Source organism: Phalacrocorax aristotelis, chromosome 2, assembly GCF_949628215.1.
Source record: "Phalacrocorax aristotelis chromosome 2, bGulAri2.1, whole genome shotgun sequence".
NCBI lineage: Eukaryota > Metazoa > Chordata > Aves > Suliformes > Phalacrocoracidae > Phalacrocorax > Phalacrocorax aristotelis.
Genome location: NC_134277.1, coordinates 67,004,350 through 67,030,638, shown reverse-complemented (window position 1 = coordinate 67,030,638; position 26,289 = coordinate 67,004,350). Strand labels below are relative to the sequence as shown.

The following is a 26,289-nucleotide window of genomic DNA, read 5'->3' as shown; positions in this document are numbered from 1 at the left end:
GCTAACAGACTGGCTGGGATCACACCAGAGGCAAGGCTGATTGTTCTGCTTGTGCATTGCCATAAGCAGAAGCATTAGGCAGGCAGTCTTGGATAACTGATGATTTTCATCTAATCCCTCTCTTTCCACTCCGTAACACTAGTAAAAGTTAAAGAAAATGCTGAGATGCGAACCAGAGTCTCCTATCAAAAGCCTAACTACTTAGTAAGACATAAAAAAATCTTCCATAGGCATCTGTCAGCTATGCTGAACAAAAAGAAATGCAGATCCATGCTTTGTGGGCTTTCTCTTTAAAGCACGTAACGAACGGTCAATGAGTGTGTGTTCACCTTACAAAAGTGCATTGTTACCATGAGGAAAATGCTACAGCTCTGAGAAAGGTCTCACCATTTCTGAGGGAGTTTAATCATTTTACCTGTGTGTGAAAGTGAAAATTCAGGGGACCACGCAGGGATGCGTGCAAGGATGCCTGCATATGAATGGATGTTTATCGAGTTACACGTGTCCATTTTTAGGTAGAATCACTATAGCAATTCTGAAATACCACCTTATTGCTTCTGTATTCATAACTGGCACTGTAGGGCTCCAGCACAGCATGGAGGATTCCATAACGCTGTATGCATACAGGCAGGTGCGCACAGATTCTTTCAGAGCAGTCTGTGCCCTACTGGGCCTGTAATATAACTGGTGAACCTGGCTAAAAAGCAGGATGTTTCCTTAGCGCTAAAAAGTTAGGAAGATAAGTTAATTTGGAAAAGATACAGTTACAAAAAGGAATTTCTTGGCACCCTAATGATGGCCTTTACTGCTTGGTAGCTCATTATAGTTGTACTGTGGTGCGTGATCTACAGCAATGAAATCCAAGGAAATTACTAATGGGGAGTGAGAGGCTGGGGATTGTTTTGAGGACGTTGTTTTGTTTCTTTTTGTTGTTTTTGATGGAGTAAGATGGGACTCATAAAATTAATTCTGAGCAGAACTGTAGCACCAACGATGGTAAAATATATCACAAAAGTTTGAAGCATTTGGATCCCATTGCACACTGTGAGTTCCAGTACTGCTTTCTGTGAGTAGGTGTCTTATACAGCTACTGCTGGACCAGTTACATTCTAAATAAATCCAATTAGTGTTTGTTTATTGAGCTGGAAAGCTGTGTCACTTTGTCACAGAACAGCAATATGAACATGCTTAAATGTAGCAAGAAAGCCAACAAATGAAAAAAATTCCCCCAAACCCAAGGCAAATCAGGAGTTGCATAAAGGGCTTTTAGTCACTTGCTACCAAATTTTACTAGGATTAGTTTTTCTGACTCTGACAAAGCAGCAGTATTCCTTTGCCATGTTGTGAAGTGTATGCTTCCAGAAGTCACGTCAGCCGGACAGCATCTGGCTGGGTGATGAGCTTAGCAGGCAGCTGTACTTGCAGATTTGGAGTTACTTCTGGTTCTGTCATCAGAGACCCTGTTGATGGGGCGTCTGGAGCACATTGCCCATGTGAATGCTTTGGGTTAGTTTTGTTTTGGTGTGGTGACGTATTAGAGTTGTTGTTGGGTTTGATTTTTGGTTGGTGGTTTTTTTTTTTGTTTGTTTTGATTTTTCGTTGGTTTGGTTTGGGTTTTTTATTTAGTCTTTAATTGATCAGAATTTTTCCTTTTGCTGCGTGTGCTGGAGTTGGGCCGTGCATCCATACGAAGCTTTCCCCATGGCCCTTGAAGGGCAGAGTTCCCTTTGGCCCAGCCCCTGCCTTTTCACCCTGCTCCTGTCTCACACCAGGCTCATTTGCAGCACTGGTGACTCTGAGAGTCGAGAAAAACGTGCCATGTGGTGGGGGGTTGTCAAACACATACGCTTCATACAAGCATGTCCTTTGCTCTCCAAGCGGAGGAGCCCCTCAGATAGCACGCATGCCTGTGCACAGACGTCAGCCTACGCACGGAAGCTCACACTAACCAGAAGAGGTGGCAGCAGGGTTATTTATTCTCTCTCAATTTTATTATTTCCCTTTTTTGTTTATGATAAATTAGCACTAGCTCATGTGTTGGAGATGAAATGAAAAAATTTAAAAAAAACAACAGCCCCAAGGCTTCTGTTTAAAAATGCAGGTTAATCCTCCGTGGCTTTCAGAAGCATTTCTGTAGCATGCTACTAATTAAGATAAGGTTATCATTTTAAGTTATACCAGGAATGCAATTAGAGCTCTTACTAAGAACTGTAGCAATCAATTTTATACAAATTATTCAGACCTGGTAAGGTAGAATGCAGTTTTAATAGGACAAGAGAACACACTGTGGTTTTATTAAATATAATAAAGATTCAAATTACAGCCTAATGCTGTACTGCCACTCATTCATCAGGAATCCATGTATCCCTTTCTAAAATCTTTTCTTCGGTAGGATTAATTCGAGCAATTTTTTTTCTCCTTTTCCATGTACAGTTTCAATGGATTTTTGGTCTTGAAAAAGAGCCCTTTAAATGGATGTACTATAAAACCAGAAATGAATGTAGAGAAGTATTCGGTATGCTTACCAAATAATATAAATTTCACACGTACAAATGGGTATGAGTTGATGTTAGATGCCAGTTTACGATCTATGTAGCTTGTAGATGTATGTATTTTCTGAAGATACTGTAGACAGTGGACCAAATTCAGCCCCTGTTTAGGTATGTGAAGAAAGCAGAGTGGGCAGGAGAGTGGGCTCTACTCCCACCAGCCCCCCTGTGCACCAAACAGGCTGGGGTGTTTCTGTACCTTTGAACTTGGGCCAAACCTCAATATAATAAAATAAAAAGGATTGTGTGTTAGCAGAAGAACTATACTCACCACTTTCACGTTTGTTTGTTCATTAACATATTTTGTTCATTCATTAACATACACCCATTTCTGAGAAATAGTGTGTGCCATAGACATGCAAACTGTAAAAGGATGCTGTCGTGGAAGGGTTTCACAGTCTCGTGCATACAATGTGGTATTTTTATCTCTGTGTAGCGTCCTTCTGGCTCTATTTTCCAAGCAGAGAATGCTTGTCCTGTAGGTTTTCCTGGAGTAGTCGTCTCTAACATAATCGCTCCTTGTTGTTTCATTCTGGCTGCCTCTTTCTTTTGGAGCTGTGCAAGCTTGAGCCATATTCATGTTTTTCAGATGCCCTTTTCTAGATTCTGAAAAGTGGATGGTGTTAAACTGCAGTTAATCTTGAGTGTGTGTGTGGTCGTAATCAGTAATTTAAAAGCTGAAACATTAAAACAATGACTATTCCTCAAGTGTGATTAAAAAAATCAGCAATTTCAGAAGAAAATATTTATCTAAAAAGAAACAAAACATGTGAAATGTGGGTGAATGCACATTTAAGGCACTCCACCATCTTTAATTCTCCCGTGTAACAACTTGGTGATCAGTGAACAAAATTGTCTGTAAGTACAGATTAGAAGAAAATTATTTATAAAAATGCGTTAAATTATTTCTTTGTTTACTTTTTTCAAAGATGTTAAGATCGCTTAGTTTTCTGTCTTAGATGTCTTTATAAAAGAAAATTTTCATTTGGATTTGTAACTTTGTTTCTCTTGAAATGCATACTAGATGTGTTCCAGTAAGAATTATACAGCCTTCTGCAGGGTGGGAAACGAAAGCCTCTAACTTCTGCCTCCATTATTTTTGCACCAGGCTGTTCATCTTAAAGGAGCAGTGACTAATTAACTCTTTGCTAAAACATTCAGTGTGTGGGCCAATAGAAAACATATTCAGCTATCTTGTTTACCCAAGTCACAGTCCTTTGTTTCCCAGACCCCCTGTTATCTATCGTTTTTTATTATCTGGGCTGTACTTACCAGCCCCACTGACCTTGAGGTAAGGTATTGCTGTACTGCAAGGGTGATACGGATGGCACTCTTCTGTTTTGGGGCTGGTTTTCCTTTCAATATGCAACTGTAATCCAGGGAAATAAAAATTGCTTTTTAATGAGAATCTTGTTAATTTTGAGGGAATACTGCATGAAAAGACTGGTTGTCATGTTTTTGCAGTTAATTTTATTATTGGCATGTGACATTAAGAGAGCAATAGCGAATGTTTCTGTGGACGCAATTGACTCCTTTCTGTTGGTGGTATCCCAACAAAAGGAATTGGTGTTAGGAAGCTCTGGTCCAGCTGAGAGCTGATCTGCAGGATGGCCTGTTGCAGGCACAGCAAATGCAAGTGTGTCTCATCCTCCCCATTTGTTTAAAAAAACTGTGGTTTGTTTTTTTATTTTTTAGTTTTGGTTTGGTTTTTGGTTTTTGTTTTGTGTGTGTGTTGGGTTTTTTTTAAGTGCTTTTGTTGTTACTCATTTTGAGACGAATCTGTGTCCTGTCAAGCTGGTACCTCTGACAAGAATGTCATGTTTGGAAACTATTTTCGTGTTGCAGGCAAATGTCCCTTCCTTTCCCCAAAGTTGGGAAATGTGGTAATATTTTTCTCTTAAAAGAAGTCGTGTTCGGACACAGTGCAACAGCAGCTTGGCAGTTGGTTTCAGTGTAAGCAAAAAAGCTCTTGCGTTACACATATCCAGATGTTTTGGTACCATATGTGAAATTCAAATCCATTTAAGTCTGAAGAAGTTTTTTGTTGGTTTAAGGAGGGCAAAGGCAGTAGGCAACTTGAGTATGCTTTGTTGGAAATGTACATCCATAAATAAGGCACCTTTTTTATTTAGGTAATGTGGTGAAGAGGGTTGGATTAAGAAGGCATAATTTAAGGAAAAAACCCAACCCTGCTTTCATGGAGATCATTCTCTATAGTTTGGGGGTAGAAAAGATGTAGTTTAGGACTTGCAACAGTTACGTAATTATTGCTACTAGTAACGTATAAAGCAAAGGACACACTACAGGTGCTTTATATTGTTCTCATTTCATTCTTCCAGGAATTCACTTTCTATGTTTGCTTTCAATGAAAGTTATGAGTAGGATTAAGTTTCGGGACGTATGTTGTTGGGGGTGACCACTGCAGAGCGGAAGCCACCACTGCTCGGTTCGACCTGGCTGTCACAAGGAGCCTGTGGCTCTTGAAAGCTTTATCACCTGCATTGTTGTTTGTACAGATACTATAGTCAACAAGGCTTGTTCAGGCTTATCAAGAGAAGGTTCATTAGCAGTCGTCACAGGCGTCGTTATTGCGACTGTAAGCTTACAGGTGAAGGTTATTTTGTTATACGCAGAGGTAAAGAGAGTTTGTGTTTACAGAAGGAATTCCTCTCTGCTAAATCTGAATGGTCAGCCTTCAGCAGCAATAAAAAAGGTATGTGGACTGATAGCATGGGTGGGTATCAGCTTCATTTATTGTTAAACTTACAGTAAATGTTAGCTTGGTCAAAATGTCTTTTAACAATGTCTTATAAAATTTAACATTGTGAGCACTTAATATCAGTGGAGCACAGCCTATTTGTTGGGTTGAAATCTGATGAATAGCAATATTTTCTAGTCTGATTTACGGAGTGGTAGGTTGTGTTTTCATGTATCATATTTCACTATAGTAATTCAGAAGTTTTTGTTTTGAGACGTCTTGAAATGCTTAAATACACAGGACTGGATGCTAATGATGAGTGAAAACAAATATTCCAAAGCTGAATCTAGTTATAGATGTCAGAGTCAGAGGAACTGAATCAACTTCTAAACGGCAGTTGAGTACAGAAGACATTTTCAAATGACTTCTTGATGTAAGACCAGGAAACATTTGTCCTGTTGGCCATAATTATTTTTAGATCTCCTCAAAGTTTCTCACAATTTGTTTACAATTAAACGTATCTGCAGTTCACAAATTAATAACATGCATCTGAGGCTTTTATGTTGCTCAGCCAGTATAACATCTGTACTCTGGGTGCTGTAGTCCTGATTCAGCAAATGGTCTTTACAAGCAAAAACCAGTTAACTGTGTGATTCTGTCATACTGGAGACAGTAGAATGTAAGGAAGTGTTTAGTACATGAGCTTAAACAGATCTAATTTTAGGGCTTTTGAATAAATTTGAGATGTTGCTTTTCTTCTTCAGTTTCTTCTGACTTTGTTTTCATTCCTGGTAACATGCAGTCTTCTAACCTTCCTTCCTAAGCTCTTCTATGACTTTGCTTTTAATGTTTTGGGGTTTGTTTTTTTTTTTCCCCCCTTCTCCCCAGAGGCTGTAGTTGTGTGATAAATACTGCTTGGTTAGTACAGTAGCAGATCAGGTGGACTGCCATTAGGAAACATTCATTAAAGTAATTAAAGTAATTGAAAGATTAAGGTTTAGAGTTCAGCAGAAATATGCACCCTGTTACTTCCCATGACATGGATAGTGACCTAAAGTACACCATTTGTAATATTACACATGCAGGTAAGGTGGAAGAAGGTTAATAAGGTTTCAGGCACAAATACTTAAACCTGAGGAAACACCAGCCATAGCATTGTCCCTCAGTAATGTGTACGTTGGTACATTGCCATTCACTCTCTGTGTGCCTGATCGTATATGCTTTCTGTTCCTAGAAGTTCCCATTTCTTTCCTTGAGCAGGATGGATATAGACAATTGATCTACACCCACCCCTTTTTTTTACTGTGCTCTGAGATCTCTGCTCCAGAGAAAGATGTGTTTTGTCATCAGCTAAGGTGTGCATTATCTTACTGATTCACAATGTGATTAATCTTTGTCACATCCCCATGAGATGAAGGGCTGATATTATCCCCGTCTTACAGGCACAAAGCTGAAGTACAGGTGCAGCAGTGCAGGGTCTCCACCAGTTTAGGGTATTCAGTTTGGGATGCGCTATGTGGTACTACACGGCACAACTTCTACTGACTTCAGCTGTGTTTATAGATACTCTCCTACAGAACCTCATCTTGGGGGCCTGGAGAGGAAAATGCATGTATAGAACTTGTGTATAATTAGGTAATGTTACAAGCCTCCCACAAGGGTAAAAGGGGGTGAATTCTGTTCGCTAAACTAATATTCAGCTTTCCAAATGAGGTTTAGATGTTTAAAAAAAAAAAAAAAATTACAACATTGCAAATTCGGGTTCGTAACTGAGGAGCAGCAAAAAGTAACACTTTGATGAACAAGATGCATGCTTATAAAATTATAAATTCTGGCTACAGCTCTCGGAAATGCTAATGCTTTACAAAGAAAATATCAATAGAAATGTTATTGTTTGGGGAGAAGGACTCTTCTTGGAAACGTCTAATGTTATTTTACTGTAAGTTTACAAAGTGAGGTAAAATAAAACAAGCAGAGGCGGGATTGAGGTTTGACAGAGATAAAAGCAACTTAAAAAGTGAGTGGGAGGCAGTATTAATAATACAGTGATGCTACTGGCTCTTCTCCCTACCTGTTCACTCATCATTTCAGCCAGATATGTACACTTCATATATATAGATATATATCTCGTGTATAAGTATATGCAAGTATACATATATATGAATATATATTTTTGAAGGTATATGTATAAAAAAAAGTATGCGAAGTTGTATTTGCATGTGTTCGTTGTGCTGCCCAGACAACTGAGTGATGAGAACATCAAACACAGTTTAAATGTGTGGTTTTTCCTCACTTCAGTGTTGTGCCTTTGGTTTCTGGAAGCAGTCTGTCACTCTTGCAGTTTGGTCCTTGACCTTCTATCGCTTTTGGAGATGTGCCATACAATCTTTGTTTACAGTAACAAGCATGGAAAAACTGACTTCCTGACAGTAATGCTGAAGTCTAACTTGAAACCACTCACAGGTGAAAAAACATACTTCTTCCACTTTGAACTTGTAATGTGTTTCATGTAAAATACCCATCTAAAACTGGGCAGCCAACAAAAGGAAACCAGTCCTTTGCCCAAGACCAAATATTAACTGCCTTGTCAAAGGTTTCAGTAAGGAGTTGGTGGTAATGCGTTTCTGTATGTTTTTCCCTGTGTAGCATAAAATTTGTAGTCTTAAAAATCCACCTCACTGGTTAATTTTTATATAGGTATGATATTAATTGACTGAGCAGTTCAAGACCCTTCATGGACTGCTAGCTATTGCATATGCAGCTCTGATCTCCGCATAACCTCTTCATCACACAGCTTTCTTACAGACTGGTAAATCACATTATGATTTGTAGATTGCTTTGTATGAAGAACTGATATATCGCACAACTTCCTTGTTTTCTGTCATTTGCATCGCCTTTCCTAGTGTTCTGTGTTCATCAACTCAATAATAATGTCTGTAAGACTCTTTAAGGAAATTAGGGTATTTACATGAGGCATTTGTGTGTTCAGACTAGATTAGCTTCTTGAAGTGCAAGTTTACTAATGAAAGCAACATTTGAGTTTTGGAGCCAGAATCAAAGTTGTGATGCAAAATGAATGCAAATCTAATAGAAGATTTGTGGCCCAGTTCAGTGGTCATGTTTTTGGTGATGTAAGTTAGGTGATGTGTTTTGTAGCAATGAAATATTCCATAATTATGTCAAAAGAGTGTTATTTTACACTTTCAGGAAATTAGAAGCGTATGATAAGGAGAGTGGAAGTTAAATGAAGTGTGCTAATGAAATATTCCTATTTTCTTGCGTGTTGTGTCTTCAAAGTGATATGTGTTTTATTGCACGCTTCCAAATCCTCTATATAAATTTTATTTTCTTTTTACAGCATTACAATAATTACAGTACTCTACATTAACTTACGGCCTGACCCCTTTTACACTGGTGTATACATCATGTCAGTTGCTTTTGAACTGTGAGAAGTTTGGCCCCAAGGCTAACTTAACTGGAGGAAACAGTTTTTAGTAAGTCAGAATAATAATGGGAATATTAACCTCAGGAAGCCTCCACAAATATGGAGAAAATTATATATTTTTCAGTGTTGATTATAATTTGGTTGCATTTACAGCGATGTATTGCATTCTGCTCTGTTGAATTCCCACATTTCTGCTCCCCTCCAGGACTGCTGCTGAAGTCTTTCTCACACAGTTTGCGGGGATCCAACAGCACAGGGCTTGAGATATGTAAACTCAGTCCTTTAAAGTGCATAGGCATTTTCTAGCACACAACGATCAAACGTGGGTGAATATTGAGAAAACACCACCCAAATTTTAAACATAGCATTTGTCCTCACACTGGAAACAGAATCTCAAATATGTTTAAAGAGCTGGCGAATAGAAATGTACGTGGTCAGTGCTATTACCTGGAATAGCTTTGGGAGGCTAATTGCAATGAACTGTCCACCATGCATCCGTAGAACCTAGAATTAATGTGGGAAATTTTTCAAACAGTAGTATTGAATAATCAGTGAATGAAAATAAATTGATCTGGTTCCAGATGACTGCAAGAGAAAAGTGCAGAACAGTGCTTCACCAGTTTCTTGTGAAGAAGGTCTCTGTGCTGAAAATGCAGAAGCAACGTTTCCCTATTTTTTTTTTTTTTATGCAGTCACTAAGATGGTCTATGCAGATTCTGGCATATTTTACTGAAAATTACTAAAAGGTGGAATCGTGGCTATTTTTTGACTGCATGGACAACTAAAGCATATCTTTTGTATGAGACAGTAGTTAGATCTTTGTTCCAGGTGCCATATAGTGTAGCAATATCAGGAGATGGCTTTGAAGAAGCCCATCAAGTACCAAATGAATTGTGGTCACACAAAACTCCTTACGGGATATTTCACCCTACTGAAGAGCTCTGTACACTGTAGAGAAACTGATTCTGGGACTTGACCCCTCAGATGAAGTTGACCTGAGTGTCTCTAAACTATGGCAGTGTGTGTCTAGACACACTCTGTGGTCACTAAACATCTACTGGTATTTTGTGCAAAGCGTAGGGCACTTCATGCCTTGGCCAGTAGCCAGCATGGCTCAGTACTTAGACCCATGTGCAGCTCTGCGGTTTTTGTTCACTGACATATGTTTGTTTTGGTTTGAGTCCATAAGGTTTGCACGCTTGAGGTTCACTTTGAGGTTTCAAGTTCAGTGAAACTTCAAGTTTTGCCTGGCTTTTGGGTTGAAACCTCAAGCCTAATGATAATGATTTCTCTATCTGCAGATTACGAAGGGAAAGGTCATTGAAAAACAAACCCGAAAGCCTGATACTTGCTGAGAATCACCAAGCATTCAAATGGGCCATTTTGTGCAGAATTCAGCAATTGTTTGTTTCTGCCAAAATTGGCAACTCTGCATTTTGCTGATATGCACAAGTGTATTAGCGGCGTTCTGCTTCAGTTAAAGCTATACCATTTTTCCAGGTTTCTGCTATTTTTTTTCAGTTCTTACTTCCTAGGTAGCACTGCTTAGCGCTACACAGGGATGGCAGTTTTTGCCTGCAATAAGCAAAATGTTAAATTTATGTTAAACCATTGGCCAGATACTTGTTTGTTTTAAGTCCTGTTACTTCTGTCTGATCTCTGCAGTGCCTGTGCTATGCTTAACCAACATGAGGTTCTGCTTCCTTTGACTTCAGGAAGTTAAGTCCCAAAGGGGATTTTTCCAAAAAGAAAAAGCTGGTGTCCTGAAGGCAGTTGGGTAGCTTTCCCCTTTTGAGTCCTAACACTTGTCTGGTGTTGAAAGGAATTTAGGTCGTCTTCTCTGTAACTGTGTAACTCTCCTGGAGCTGGGATCCAACGTTTCATTTTCAGTGACATTCAATGAATCTGGGACTTGCAGGGATCCATGTCATAGTGGAGTGCTCTACCAAGCAAATAATTAGCCATATGACGAAGTATACTGAATCTGTTTGAAAAACACCTGAAACTAATTCCACAAAATTCAGTAGACTTTAAGCAGTCACGAATTATAGTTATTTGGGGCTTTCTGTATATTGCTTTAATTCTTCCTGGTGATTGAGAGTCTACTCTGCTGCTGAATCTTTTGCTCCAAAGCCTATCCCCTGTGGACAGTTACATCAAATCCAAGGTAGCTGTTGTATCCCTAAGGTAGCACAAAGCTGCACTAATACGGAGCAGGATTTATGAACAAATGTTTGAGAACAGATCTTCAAATGCTGGTACCACATTGGTGTTGGGAAATTTTCTATTGATGACCCGTCAAGGCAGCATCCAAAATAAGCCCAGTTCTTTCCTTATCTTCCAGTGTAAAAGCTTTCATGTGAACCTAGGCAGTAATTATGTCAACCAGAAACTCTTAACTGTATCCTCAGCTGTTCTGTGTGGACAACTTCCTATTTCTCCATTCACTGTATGGAGGGGGAGAAAATGTGCTGTGGATTTCAGCTGAGAAAGTAATTTTAGACAGGTAATTTTACAGTCTACCAATTAATTACGTTGAGAGTTAACAGTATCTAACAGAACAAAGTACCTATGTTAGACATTTGGAGAGGGAAGAAGAGCGTTAGTTACCCATGCTGTTATCAAAGAATTTAGTGGGGAGGTTATCTGAAGGGATCTCAGTGTAAGAATTAGATTTTTAAGCTCTGTGTGCATAGGGCTGCCTCTCACAAGGAACTTTTCTGCATCTAAGTCTTTTACATTTCTGAAGAAATGGTGACTGGTCTTTCCCTTAGTAATTCTTGTCTCTTCCCCTTCCTCCGCCTATCATTTGCGTCTAACCTGACTGTGTATCTCTGGGTCATATTTAAAGGTACATACATCGTGTACCTGCATAGGAGGTTTTTCACAAGCTTGTGGATGTATTTATAAATACTGTAGGGCCCCCTTTTCAGGTCAGTTTGAAAAATGGGTCCTGTATAGCGTATTCTGAGTAAACTAGCATCCTCCAGGTACCATACTGGTTCAGCTCTAATTCTGACTTCTGAGGGTAGTTCAGGTTTCACACACATCTGGTCTTTGTTTTTTCTCCTGATTCTCATGGGTAACATGTGGCAGAACACTGGAATCAGGGTGTTCACTGAGGTTTTAGTGGCTTGGTTAATAGTTGAACTGGAAGCATCTAGATATCAAAATGGAGGTGCCCCTGGTTTGTCTTTTCACTCTTTGACTCCTTCATTACTCTTTGGTTTTAATGTTAGATCTAGGAAAATGTATGCAAATCAGTATTTCCCACTAGCAGTGCAGTGAAGGTTGTGTATGTAAGAAATAGAGAAAGAACATTTATTTCCCTGGGGCAGAGGTACAGCACTGGAAGAGGTTACCCAGAGAGGTTATAGAATCTCCATCTCGCAGGGTTTTCAGGATAAAGTCACAGTTGACCTGATATAATGTTGATGATAGCCAGGGGGTTCACTAGCTGACCTCCAGAGGACCCCTCCAACCAAAATATCTGTGATTCTAAGTCAGAACAGATAAATGAGCTATGGGTATCAAGTGGGAAAGATCATCAGCTCACAGAGTCAAGAGCTCCTGCAGCTCTGTCTTAGAAACTAATGAGAAGGGACGAGAAGCCATTCTGAGACATGCTACTATAATCGTAACAGGTTAAAAACAAAGAGAGTGGTCAGCAGGACAGCTGCTCTTATCTTGTAATCTACAGCCCTGAAGGTACTTCTTTTGCTGCACTGAGTCCCTGTCTCAGTAATGCTTATCTTTTGGACTGAGAAAAAGCCATCCAAAGCCTTTATTCTCCATATTAGCTGACACTACATCTGAAAAAACAATATTATATCCATTAGCTGCAGCCCAAGTTTGGGTGCACCAATATCGTTTTCCAGCAAAGACCTGCCAATGCTGAAATTGTTAACTCCACAGGTGAAAATGCCCTCGGATGACTGTGGTAATCTTGTGATTTCTGTACGTGCAGTCCTGCGGCTCTCCTGAACACTGGCTGCACACTGAGGGTGAATGCTATAACTGGATTTTACATGGAATTGAGGCAACCGCTAGATGCAGCCCATTGCAAAACCCCTTTCTGAGAGGAACCAATAAGAAGAAGCTACAACTGCCTTGTGCAAATTTTTGCAATCTGCTATTGCATGAACAGTTGGGAAGGTTGAAATCGGCACGAAAGAGCACTCGGGTTTTGCTCTGATTGCGCTTCCTTGTGTGAGTGCTAGGCAGCTCGCTCTCTTCTGGGGAATTCTGTGCTTGATCTCCATCATAGAACTTCGGAGCCTGCAATGGGATCCTGTGCAAAACAGCTGCGCAGATTCACGGCAGCTATCTTACATTTCCCCGACACCGTGTACGGTTTCAGTGTAAAGAGCCAGGGAGCGCAGCGTTGCGAGGTGTTGCCCAGCTTTTGCAAACAAAGGGGATGGAGGACTCTGTGCCACCTGCTCTGTCACTTGAACAAATGTTAGGAGTAAAACAAGCTACAAGCCGCTAACTGTTTGTTGGATGATAACTTTATGCAGCAGCAATTCCATCGATCATCAAGGTCAGCTTTTTCGCTTTTGTTTCTCAAGCGAACCAGTCCCTTGGTTCCATGCTCCTATAGGCAAGATGGTAAAACAGCCAAGGATGTTAACCGCTTGGTGCCCTGACAGTGAACAGCATTGCGGAGCTGCACGCTTTTGTTCAGGGACTGCCAGGGGTGTCCAGATGTTTCTGCGTTAAACAGCGTTGCACACCTCTGCAGGAATTGGCAGGCAAGAGTATTTTCTTCTTGACTTGGATCGAAAGCTTTTGAGTTGGCAATGTCAGGAAAACTGCCACCATCCGCAAACCAGGCAGAGCTCTCTCATGTCCATACGTGAGGAAAAAACCCTTCTGCTCATTTTTTCCTGATTATTTTGTGGGACAGTGAATTTACTAAAATTGCTAGTTATGAAAAGGGTGAATGCCCCTCTGTTTCTTGCTGTAGTCACCTATGTGTGGGGCTGAGTGGGAAAAGGAGTGGCCTTGGCAGACGGCTTATTAATCTCAAATAAATTATTCAGAACACAGGTTTGGATACAGATTGCAGGGAATGATAATGGAGTTGGTTTCTGAGCCTGTTCATATTATGAAGACATGGAGTATGCTTTTCAGGAATTCACTTAAGTGGAATCAGCTTTGAATAACGTAGCCTGGAAGTAATATTGCTGCCATCCAGCTAGTGTCTGTGGAACAGCATTCTCCTGCCTCCTGAAGCATTGGTGTTGAAGGCGGATAGATAGGGAGATATTTATTTTTTGGCCTTTTTGTTTTTTTTTTAAAGGGAAATTCTTTCTAACCACTAGAGAGGGGCATGTTTCGGTTGAGATTTTTTCCCCCCCCGAGTGACATAGTGGACCGCATCAGCATCCGATTTGGGTGCGTCATGTGGTTTCTCATGTGATGCTGGTCTCGCTGCGCTTTGGAGAGTGAGCCTTTGTGACTCCGCACTCTTGGACAGTAGCATCCAGCAACACAGGAGACTTTGGGGAGGGGGGGAGAAAGAGACACCCCCCAAAAAACCCCAAAAGCCCAGAAAAATAAAGTTACAATCATTTATTATAGTTATTATTTCTTCTTAACTGTTTTGGCTTTTATTTTTAATTCTGGGTCTTCCCTTTTCTCCGTTCCTGCAGGCATAAAGCTGCACCATTTGGAAGAAGTGAGATTGTCTTTCCTTACTGCTACGATGCTGCACCGCTCTCGACACAGCCTGCTTTTCCCCCCATTTACCTGGGCGGCTGCTGCTGCTGTTTCTGCTGCTGCTGGGGCTGCTGCAGTCTCGCTGCCTGTGTTTCACCCTGGCTTAGCTGACTTGAAATTCACTCGTCTGCACATTGCTAAGGAAGAAGAGCGATGGAGCCGCGTTTTTTCTGTTGGTTCTGGAAGCAAAGGGTTGTGATGTGTAATGATTTTGGGGTTTTCTTGGGGAGGGGGGATGGAAGGAGAAAGGAGGGGTGTTAATCTAGGATGGGGTGGGTGAAAGCTTAAAGAAATATTATGTAAAGTAATCCAGTGCTTGACAAGGGCATCAGCAGCAAGAATCCAGCCTCTGCTGCTCCAGAGGATTAACATGGGGAAGCCACAGTGCTGCAGTCGGCTTTCACCTCAGCGTTGTGCTGGAGATGGATAAATAAGGTATTGGTTGTGTCTGCCTGTTAAGGCAAAGCCATGGGAGAAGGAGAGAGCGAGCGAATGCAAATGCGAAGGAAGAAGAAATGCTACGTGCCGTTTGTCTGATTCTGTGTATTCTCATTGCAGAGAGGATGGCATGATTAACAAAGCAATGTATGGACGGAGGGACTGTAAATTGTAGCTTGAACACTCCTGATGCTGTCAGGGAGGGAACTGATGAGCTAGGTGGCTGCAGCAATATCCCCGGGGAAAACAGCGGCCATGCACTCTGTGTGTGTTTATATGTGTATGTATGTGCTTGTGTGTGTGTGTGAGCATGTATAGACATGAAAGAAAGGCATTTCTGACCAATTTACAGAGGAAGTTTGTCACTTTGCTGGGTCAGACTTGATTGCAGCTTGTATTTTCAGCTATAACTCTACACCCATTTCCTGACTGAGGCGGCACTTTGTGAAAACAGATTTAGGCAGAATTCTTTTAAGAAATGTGAAAGCAGATCCTTTCCGCTTAACACCTTGAAGCCCTGAATTTTCTGCACTGTGCTGAGAGAAACTGTGGGGGTTTCGTTTTCTCCATCTTAAAATCTTTATAAACACAGCTGTATTCAGAATGGTGAAAAATTCTATACTGTAAATAGAAATGTGATCAATCTCATCAAAATAAATGCATCCCAGATGACTTCTAGACCAGCTGGCTACCACAGTCATCAGATGGCTAAATGCTCAACTGAGCATTTATAGTCAGTGTTATATTTGCCTTTTTTTCTTTTTTTTTTTTAAGAATTTCAAAATCAACCTCTAATTAAAAAGGATTCTTCAGCTACTGAAAAAAGCCAATGCTCGCATTTGGCAATAGATTTCTCTGAGATGCACCTGGGTGTATTTTTATTGCTGAAAATGCATGGGGGAGACCATGTTTTTAGAGCAGGTAGCCTTGTCACGGTACAGGCTTATTTAGTTTGGTAGGCAGCTCGGATTGACCATGTCTGAACAATGCAGAAATAAGGGAAACAAGTGCTGCACTCAGCTAGCAGGGCTTGGCATGGCTTCTAGCAGCTGCCTACTGAGAAAGGGGGGGGTGGGGGGTGTTTTCCTCCTGTTTTTTTCCCTTTTATACAAATCCATAGACCATAATGTCATCCTAAAATGTGTACGAGGGGATTTCCCAATAGTCATGGTGAGCTACCCTGCAAGACGCCTGTCTGGCCCTTCCACTATTTGTTACCCAGCCTACAAAGGCAGCCCTGTGTGTTGGATTATATTTAGCCAGCTGTTGGATAACATTCTTGTGCTGGGGGCAAAGGAGTCTTATTACTCCCAAACTGTAGTTTTCTGTTTGCTTAAAGAAAAATAACCTTGGCAATGCAGCAGGCTCTGCAACAGGAGTCGATGCCACTCCTATACCTTTGTGAAACTGTTGTGTGCTTCTAACTCGGGCAGTTTAAAGCAAGCAAGGAGGAGGAAGAGAGACTCTTAACTCACAGCTTCAAAGCTGCAGAGACGAGCAAAATGTCAGCAGCTTGTAATCAGGAGTCCACGGTTACGTCAGTGACTGTATCTCCAAGAATAGCTATGTGATGTGTGCCACAAAGCAAAGGAAGACAGTCATAACCTGGTTATCAAGCCTGGTTCAAACAAGAAAGAGCAAAATGGATTAATGAATCTGCTGTGTTCCTAAATCAGATGTGGATGGATTACATGCACAAGGTTTGCTGAGTTCTGCAGCAGGGAAGACTGCATTATCAGTTTGTCAGAGGGCGTGTATTCACCGAGTGAAAGTGTGAATCCTTCAGAAAAAAAATGCAGATGAACTGTCTATCCTAGAAAATGTCTTTCCCGGCTCTCTCCTGTACAGGCAGCTGCGTTACACAGCGGCATTCTCTGAAGGGAGAGACCAGCGAGCCGCATGGAGGTGTTTAAAAGGAAGGGTGTAATTAAGCACAAAGCAAGCATGCTGACATTCTGTTCTGGCATTACAGATCTGATACTGAAATACCACCCCAGAGAAGACTGGCTGAGGCCTGGTGTGGTTTATATTAAGGCTTCTCTGGTTAAGAGTGAGGGGGGGAGGGAAAGGGCTTCGTGCAGCATCTTGCAGCCGCACAGAAGTCCCCAGGGCTGCGCGGGAAGAGGGATGCGCGTGGTGATGTGCTCTTAAAGGCACATGCCTAGACCCTGCCAGGAGCTGCCTGACCTCTGCAATTATTTTTAGGTCTGTGCAGGCAACTCAGCAGCATTTAAGCAGTGAGATTGCAGGGGGTGCTTAATCTGTCCCGACGCCTTTCTCCTCTGCATTGTGGCTGGAAGATGTTTACAGGGCTTTTACCAATACCCCTCCACAATATTCAGCGTGCATGTCTGTCGGTGTTCATGCCACCCAACTGCTAGAAGCCTGGCATGGTTCCCTGCTCCCAGCAGAAGTCGGTTGCAGTTCAGCTCTGTTTATGTCACTCTTTAATTTACCAGGAAAGGTAGATTGCACTATGCAAACAGTGGGGGGGGTGGGGGGGTTGTTTTTTTTTTTTTGGACCGTGAACACAAATTTGTAGGAGGAGATGACTCTGTGTATTAAACCAATAGCTCTTTGAATTGTGTGTAGTATAATTTAAATATACTTACTTTAATTAATAGAAGGTTACAAAAGCTGGTGTTGTCTGGGGCTGTTTAATTTACATCTTGGGTTTAGTCAATGAGCATAACCTACCTGATTAGAATAGTGTATTCTGCGCAGCCAGCAGGGTGGAAGACATTATTTTGTTTTTGTTAGTTCAAACAGCTGGTCATTAATGCAGGCCCCATCTCCAGAGTGAAGTGCTAGTGGACATGAATGGCTGCCTGATTAATGCTGCCCCTCGACGGGTCCTTCATCCAGCAGCGATGCTCGCAGCAGAATAATGCAGTGTGATTTGATTGCGCTCTAACAGGGTAGTATGTCATTGTGTCACCGAGCAATCGAGGTTATTATGGGGCAGGGCAGACAGACGGGACAGTGGGGTTACTAGACCGTGGCATTTTTAGAAATGCAGGCCTGACCTACTTAGAGTTATTCTTGCTGGCTGGCAGCTGCCTGGTGCAGGGCTCCCCCTGATAGGCTGCGGCTGTTGCTAGGGGGAATTAGCATGAATTTTTCCACATACAGACTCGGTGATTGAATGATAAAAGCTGACTGGAATTAAAGAGATTTCGTTCAGTATTATGCAGATTTATCTCCCTCTCTCTCTCAAATGCATAAAAAGGAGCAGAAGACAGTTTGTTTCCATTTATTTTTGACCTATTTTTTTTCCAGGGGAGGGCAGAACTGTTGCGAATTTTTGATCATTTACTATTTAAGCTGTTGAAACGATATGACAGTGGGCATGCATCTTTAATGTATGGGAGATTCAGATGCTGTCTCTTTGGAAGGGAACGAAATGAATATATTTCGTGCCCTGGTCAGATTGCTGCCTCTTTCTATTTGAAGCTGTGTCAGATTCCCTCATCTGGAAAGGGGAAACTTACACCAGGTTTTATTGCATAACATTACTCTTGGCTATTTTTAGCTATCTGTACCTCACAAAATTAGTCCTATGTTTATGTTGGTGGATGAAATTAATCCCCAGACTGTGTCTCCTATGTGCAGAGGCAGATGCCCAGGGTATGCTGCAGTGTTGTGTGTCATGTCCATCTGAAAAGGTGTTTACATGCTACAGACGCATCAGCACTGCATACCTCGCAGGGAACTGATGCCTGGCCTGTAATCGGATCACTGAGAGGACCTCTTCTGGATTTTAGAGTATTTGTCAAGCTTTGGTTTGAAGCTGGATTCTCTAGATGGCCCTTTTTTATTTATCTACATCTGCCTAAAATAGTGTTACCTTTTCAGGGAACTCTTTGCTCCCTCAGGAAGCAAATAAGAACAATACTCAGTGAAGAATCCTTTGATGTAATTATGAATATTTCCTTTGTTATTATCACTAATTATAGAAGATCTTTGTTTAAACCACAATTCCCCTCTGTGTGATCCTTTACCATGCAAAGAAGTTACAACTTAGTGGTAATAATTTAAAATTAATTGTTCATGGCAAAGCATCGTGACGTCACACTCAAAAAACCTGGGAATTTTCAAAGTAAGAGGCAGTTGGGGATGGGGGAGAGAGAACTAAAAGTCTTTGGAACTGCAAAATAAAAAGCGTGACCCAGTGCTGAAAAGTAGTGAGCTCATTTGTGTCTGAAATGGTTTCATTTGAAATACTCAGATGAATGAGATACCTTTTAAAGGGGTGTGAGCAGCCTGCATGTCTGCCTGGACAGCCAGCAGCCTCCCTGGATGCAGAGCTCCCCTGCCTTGGCCCCTGGGGTTTCTCAGGAAGGTATGGAGAGGAAGCAACTGGAAATGGAGACCTGCATTTGAATACCTTTTGTGGTCAAGGCAAAGCGCTCAGTTCCTACAGATTTGAATTTCCTATGTCTCTTTCCTGGTCTTGATTCATTACTGAAACTCACACCACTTCCTTCTCTGCTCCTTCCTGATGGGGTCCCATGGAGTGACTGTTTTTTAGAGAAGTGAAAGTGAAGAGAGGCACTATTTGATGCCCAGTAATTGTGTTCTCCTTGGCTGTGCCTAGGGCTGACTCCAGCAAGTGAAACTGCAGTTTTGGTCCCACTTCCCTCAGCAATAGTCTCTTGATCAAAGCCTGATCTCTCGATTGGCTTTCCTGTGGGATGCTGTCAGTAGCTGTGGCTTCCCACCTGGGCTGTGGTTTTCACATTGGTCTTCCAAACTTACCTCTATGTTGTGTTGTCTGCTGAACTTCTCCCCCGTTGCTTTCCTTGTGATAATCCAGTTCAAGCGATCAGAGAAAAGGGCTGGAGCACGGCCAGGTTCGGCCCATCCCAGTGCCTCCTCAGCGGCTTGTACCCAGGCAGGCAGCCTCTTTGCTAACAGAAGGGAAGTGCTGGCATGGAAGACTGTTCCTTGTGGGAGGAGAAGCCAGGCTTGCTTTCAGGATGCTAGGCAGTAGCCAGCCTTTGTGTGCAATTGCCTGTTGAGGTTCTTGCCCTTGTTGGTTGTAGCCAGTTGTAGTGTCATCCAGTTCACTTGGAATATTAGCTAACCCAGACTTCAGCAAATCAAAATGAGTGTGCAATATTATGTTAATTTTAGCAGAAACCTATTTTCTAGAAAAATTATTTGAGTATCACCTTATTTTGGTATATTCCTGCTAAGAAAAAGGGAGTCCAAAGAAAAGCACCAAAGAATATAAAGCGTACAGTCTGTGGAAAAGGATTGTATCCCTGACGTTTGTTTGGGATTTCAATGCAGTGAACATTTATAACAAACATAAAATCAGACAGTTTAACAAGCCATCAAGTGACATATTAAATATAAAAAAAAATGCAGTGCACCAGAAATGGTATCCAACACCAGGTTACTTTTCTGAAAGTCTCTTTAATGGGACTTATTCCGAATAAATGAATATGTGAATACTCTGATCATAATGCTTTGGGTAATTATAAATAGCAGAAATATGGAGTTAATGAAACAAAACCAAAATCTGAGATCTGTGTGTGTATAAAGGATAAGAAACAGGATGCCAGAGGAGTTCAAAATATATGTCTGTGTTGAAAATATTGTCAGTTGTGCACATTCCTTTGAAAAAACATGTTAATCATTTTCTGATGATCTCCTCTGAGGTTTCTATTGTTGCAACAACTTACACCTTCTACCTTTAAGTTGCTTACCTACAAAAGATTGTGTTATATTGTTCAACATTCTTGTACCATGACCTCTCCTGTGAGCTATGAAAGATCTGTTACGCTGAGTTTCATGCTCTAGGGTGCTGATTTACTGGTAGCATATGCAGGCAATAATTTTTATTTTTTTTCCAGCAAAAGACCCAGAATCCTGCCTCCATTTGCAGCTCCGAGGTGGCTGTGCTGCTTGGTGTATTCATGACCTCAAAGTCTTGGCTGGTCGTGGATTTGTTGCACATTTTGTGATGTCATTGCAACTTTCTCTTTTTCTGAAAATGATCAGAGGATACAGGTTATAGAGCAATACATCTAGATTCCCATGAAGGGATTACAGACGCCAGGAGTGAGTTGACTCCCAGCCTTCACCTCCTGCCACGGCCATAAAGACCAGTTCTTCTGCTGCAAATGTGTTTTGGTTCCAATTTCAAACCAAAAGTATGAGGAATTGTATTATATTTCGTAAAAGGCTGGCAGTTGGCACATTCCTTATATTGCAATACAGTAGGGAATACAAATGTTTTACAAATTAAAATAATCCTTACAAGATTTTTTTCTGTGATCCGTTGACACGGAAACAAATTCTGTAACATACTACCATCAGCCAGGAGCAGTGTTACTGTGGGTCCCACATTCATGCTTTTCCTGCAACCATGGATGTAAGTGCCTATACACTCAGGAGTGCCGTATACACGTAGTGTGTGTGAATGTGTATACAAGGCACAAGCATAAATTGCACTAATACAACACTGAAGCATATAGTATGTAATCACAGTTGTCTCAGGGTAGTACCAAAACCTGTGCCTCTAGGTGTGTGATGCTGATTTGTGTATGATGAAAAGTGGCTTGTTATGAAATTAATGCTTTCCTGGCATGTAACCATTGTGTTAATGCTGTCATCCCGTTCACCACCAGCAACAACAACAACAACAAAAAAATCCTGATACTGAGTAATACAAAGATAAGAAAAAGATAGTGTGGTGAAAAGTAGGGTGTACCTAGGTTGATGGGTTTCATAACCACTCGTGCCCTTTTTATAACCAATAGCAATGTAAAATGAAATGCGTGATAAGCGGTTTAAGAGGAGGAGATATAATTTATATTATCATTAATTCTTCCCTCCTGCGCTTAGGCCACACCTACTTCAGAAGTGAATCCAGACTCAGATCTTGACAGAGATCGTGACCCTGTTGAAACCAATGGCTGTTTTATCCTGGAATTCAGTGGAGCCAGGCTTTCATCTCTGGTATTTTCCCCTGAACGTGTCTTTTTTTTGTGCTCTTACCTCCAAAGTGTGCCGTTTCTGTTTCTACTTTTTTTTCCCTCTGTTCCTCTGAAAATGCTTTGAAAGCTTAACTTTTTTTGAGCAATATACTAAAAATTTGCTCTAGAGTCTGAGAAAAATGTGGGGAAATATCACTTTACTGCCAAGCAGATAAGGTGAGTTGTGGTTAGTCTCTGTAGTTATGTTTTTTCATAGGCTCTGCTTTCATCATAAAATGTCTTTAGTTTTGATGAAATGGAACAACAAATGAAAAAACAATTACGCCAAGGAGAATCCGATTTCTAACAGGCTGCAGAAACTCAGGTAATGAGATGGATTGTGTCTTGACCTACAAAGCTAGGGCTCATAGAAATGTAGCGGGAGGCAGAACACAACAATCTTTAAAAAGAAATGCTTTCTAGCTTGCTAGCATCTTATGCTGTTATCATCATTGAAGTTAATGGTGGATTCCTCTTCCTTTTTTTTGACACTGTAGTGTTGCATAAACAGTACTCACACCAATATTCAATTAAGTTATTCAACTGGAAGGGCTGGAAGGAAGATCTGGAGAACTACAGGCCAGTCAGCCTGACCTCGGTACCGGGGAAGGTTATGGAGCGGTTCACCTTGAGTGAGCTCATCAAGTATGTGCAGGATGACCAGGGGGTCAGGCCCAGCCAGCATGGTTGCATGAAAGGCAGGTCCTGCCTGACCAGCCTGATCTTCCATGACAGGGTGACCCGCCTGGTGGATGAGGGAAAGGCTGTGGATATTATCTACCTGGACTTTAGTAAAGCCTTTGATACTGTCTCCCACAGTATCCTTCTAGAGAAGCTGGTGGCTCATGGCTTAGACAGCTGTACTCTTCACTGGGTAAAAAACTGGCTGGATGGCTGAGCCCAGAGAGTTGTGGTGAATGGAGCTAAATCCATTTGGTGACCAGTCACGAGCAGTATCCCCCAGGGCTCAGTGTTGGGGCCAGTTTTGTTTAATATCTTTGCCAATAATCTGGACAAGGGCATCGAGTGCACCCTCAGTAAGTTTGCAGACAACACCAAGTGGGGCTGGGAGTGTTGAACTGCTCGAGGGTAGGAAGGCTCGACAGAGGGACCTGGACAGGCTGGATCCTAGAGGTCAATTATATGAGGTTTAACAAGGCCAAGTGCCAGGTCCTGCACTATGGTCACAACAACCCCATGCAACGCTACAGGCTTGGGGAAGAGAGGCTGGAAAGCTGCCCAGTAGAAAAGGTCCTGGGGGTGTTGGTTGACAGCCGGCTGAACATGAGCCAGCAGTGTGCCCAGGTGGCCAAGAAGGCCAACAGCGTCCTGGCTTGTATCAGGAATAGTGTGGCCAGCAGGAGTAGGGAAGTGATTGTGCCCCTGTACTCGGCACTGGTGAGGCCGCACCTTGAATACTGTGTTCAGTTTTGGGCCCCTCAGTACAAGAAGGACATTGAGGTGCTGGAGCGTGTCCAGAGAAGGGCAATGAAGCTGGTGAAGGGTCTGGAGAGCAGGTCTTGTGAGGAGAGGTTGAGGGAACTGGGGTTTGTTTAGTCTGGAGAAGAGGAGGCTGAGGGGAGACCTTATTGCTCTCTACAACTACCTGAAAGGAGGTTGCAGTGAGGTGGGTGTTGGTCTCTTTTTCTCAGGTCACTAGCAATAGAATGAGAGGAAACGGCTTCAAGCTGCATCAGGGGAGGTTTAGATTGCATATTAGGAAAAATTTGTTTACTGAAAGAGTGGTCAGGGATTGGAACAGGCTGCCCAGAGAGGTGGTGGAGTCACCATCCCTGGAGGTTTTAAAAGCTGTGTAGATGTGGCACTTCAGGGCATGGTTTAGGAGACATGGTAGTGTTGCGTTGATGGTTGGACTTGATCCTAGAGGTCTTTTCCAGCCTTAATGATTCTATGATTTTATACCACAGTTGTGTCTGGGTTTGCCATGTTTTCCTTTCTTATATACAAACACAGTAATTAGGCTTTTCTGAGGTCAATATTTTTTTGATATTTCAAGGTTGGAGGCATTTGGAATGATTGCAGTTAGTGGAGGACATTGGTGATACATTTTGTGCAATATCTGTATCATGCAGAAGACATGCGGAATGGAGGAGGTGTTGCATTGTGCTACATACTTGGTTTGGTTATCGTTGAAACAAATGGCTGATGAGTCTTAGTTTAAATCTGTTCATGACCACTAACGATGGCGATATATTATAGCGCTTACCTGCAATTCCTGTGTGTATGCGCAGGCACATATATGCACCATTTTAGCTGAGCTAAAATTGCTAGTGAAGTCATCTCCAGCAGCTCTTCATATTACTCATTTGAAACTCAAGCATACAGTTGCTTACCACTTGCAGATGAGACCACAAGTTCCTGGTGAGATTATGTTCCTTCACGAGTTTTATGGATATATCCTTTCCGTAAATGAGCAGAAATTCCAGTGCACTTCAGTGCCCTATTTGCTCTGTCACAGCCAGTTGATCTTGTTTTCGTCAAGTATTTTCTGTTAACAGCCAGGGAGTAGCATACTTGTCTTCGCATTGGACTTTTTGATTTCTTGGCATTATACTCGCCATTCCCAACATTTTTGTGGTTGTGAAGGGATACTTGCAAACGTGAAAAAATAGTCACGTCTGGTGCCTATATTTGTAGTGTCAGTTCACATTTGATATGAGTTTTGCTGAGCGTGAAACGTGAAGATTAAGCATTGCCCTCTGAAATGTCTTCCCTTGTTTTATGAGAGTAATCTCATTTCTTTTGGAAGAAGCAAGTGAATGGCAGGCCAAGGAGCCCAAGTAGACAGATGATGTTTGAATTCACAAACCAGGTATTCATGTTATGATATGTTCCTAAGAAGAAAGATGGGGAACTAATGCTGTGCAGATCAACTTGGTTGTGCGTTTTCAAACAGTACACCATCTGAAATCAGAGCTATGAGACCAAGTGAAAGCCTGGCACCGGTAGAGCCATTGGAGAGCTGGGCTGAACGGGGCCTGCTTGCACAATCCTCCAAAGGGATTCTCCAAAGTTTCAAGTGTTGCCAACATTTAGTTGCCTTCTTTGCTCAGCCCAACTGATGCTGTTTGCAGTTCGGTGGTGATTGTAAGGAGAAGTAATACCGTTTATTTAAACTGGCTCTCTCCCATAAACCTTGGCTTCTTGGTAGCCTTAGTAGTCCTGGCTGCCTCATATTAGTGTTGACTTTAACAGGAGTTTGGAGTGTGCAAAAAAATTGGAAGGTGGCCAGGATTTTGGAACAGCAGTGTTCTGTAGTTGAAGATTTCTAGATAGGCTGGTCATTTTTGTTGCAGAGAAAGTCAGAAGAATGCAAGGCAATGAAGTTTTGGCTGTACTCCAGTGCTGCATAATGATGGAGACCAATAAATTCAGTTGAAACTCTAGCCTTGCCGCAATTGCTTGCTTGCAACACTGCAAATCACGTCAGGAGGAGGACAAAATAGAAAAAAAAAGCATTGGTCTCTCAGGGAGAAAAAAAATCTTTTAAATAAACATAGTTTTATGGGTTTTGTTTCACCCTTGATGACTCAGCTCAACGCTACCATGTATGTTTATGATGTATGCAGTAGGATCTCAGCATGTATTCACTGGTCTTTATTTTAACATTTTGTATCACCAAAACATGTTTTGTACCCCAAACTTTACATTGTACGCTGAAAAGTGGACATAAGCAATCAGAACACTGAACATATGATCCCTTCTGAAAAATATTTGTATCTTAAGACATTATGCCAGCATACTGTGACATACAGGCAGATCTAAAAAAGTTTAGGAGAAAATAATGTACGCTGACATTAATTCACAAGGAACTGATGTATTATTGAAGAAAAGTAATTCCATAATGTGACCCTTTTTTTTTTTTTTAATTACTTTGGTGGTTACAGTTGCTGAGGTTGAATGAAAAGAACTGAGCATAGTCATAAATGCAAATTCAGTAATAAATGTCCCTGTGGAACATAGGAAGCCCATAAAAGCAGTTTCTTAGTTATTTCCTAAAGTGAAAGGATAAGTGTTTTTCAAAAAGAATTCTGTTATAATTTATAAAAGTTATGGTTTTGTATGTAAATTTGTTCCTTTGGTGGAAAGTATATATTTTTGTTATACATTTATATTGCTTTTTAGGCCAAAGTTGCATGGCCAGAGTTCAGAACCTGGTAAGCAATCCCATAAGAATGAAAAACTGGTGATAGAAGCGAAATGTATTTTTGAGGTAGTTTTGCAGCAATGTGCTTTATTCACAAAAGCATGTATGCAATTTTACTTCCCTGAACTTCCCTGAAATATTCAGAGGGCTGTTTGTGTTTTTTCCAGAAATACCCCAAATGGGCATAACTACAAGTGGTGTTCAAAAGAAGCTCCATCTTTCCAGTGTCCCCTTCCTCTTTGCTTACTTTGTCTGAAATTATCTTACTCCATGGGTCTACA

At 41.4% G+C, this 26,289-nt stretch overlaps 1 protein-coding gene across 4 annotated transcripts in view; it reads left to right on the top strand.

Moving 5' to 3' along the window:
* Positions 1–20,459, top strand: part of LOC142052967 (uncharacterized) — a 265,027-nt gene extending 244,568 nt beyond the window's left edge. For all 4 annotated transcript variants that reach the window (XM_075083901.1, XM_075083902.1, XM_075083905.1 and 1 more), the window contains one exon: positions 14,350–20,459. In XM_075083901.1, coding sequence (XP_074940002.1) covers positions 14,350–14,527 — 178 coding nt within the window. In that variant the 3' untranslated portion in view covers positions 14,528–20,459. The remainder of the gene's footprint in view (positions 1–14,349) is intronic.
* Positions 20,460–26,289: the final 5,830 nt, after the last annotated feature.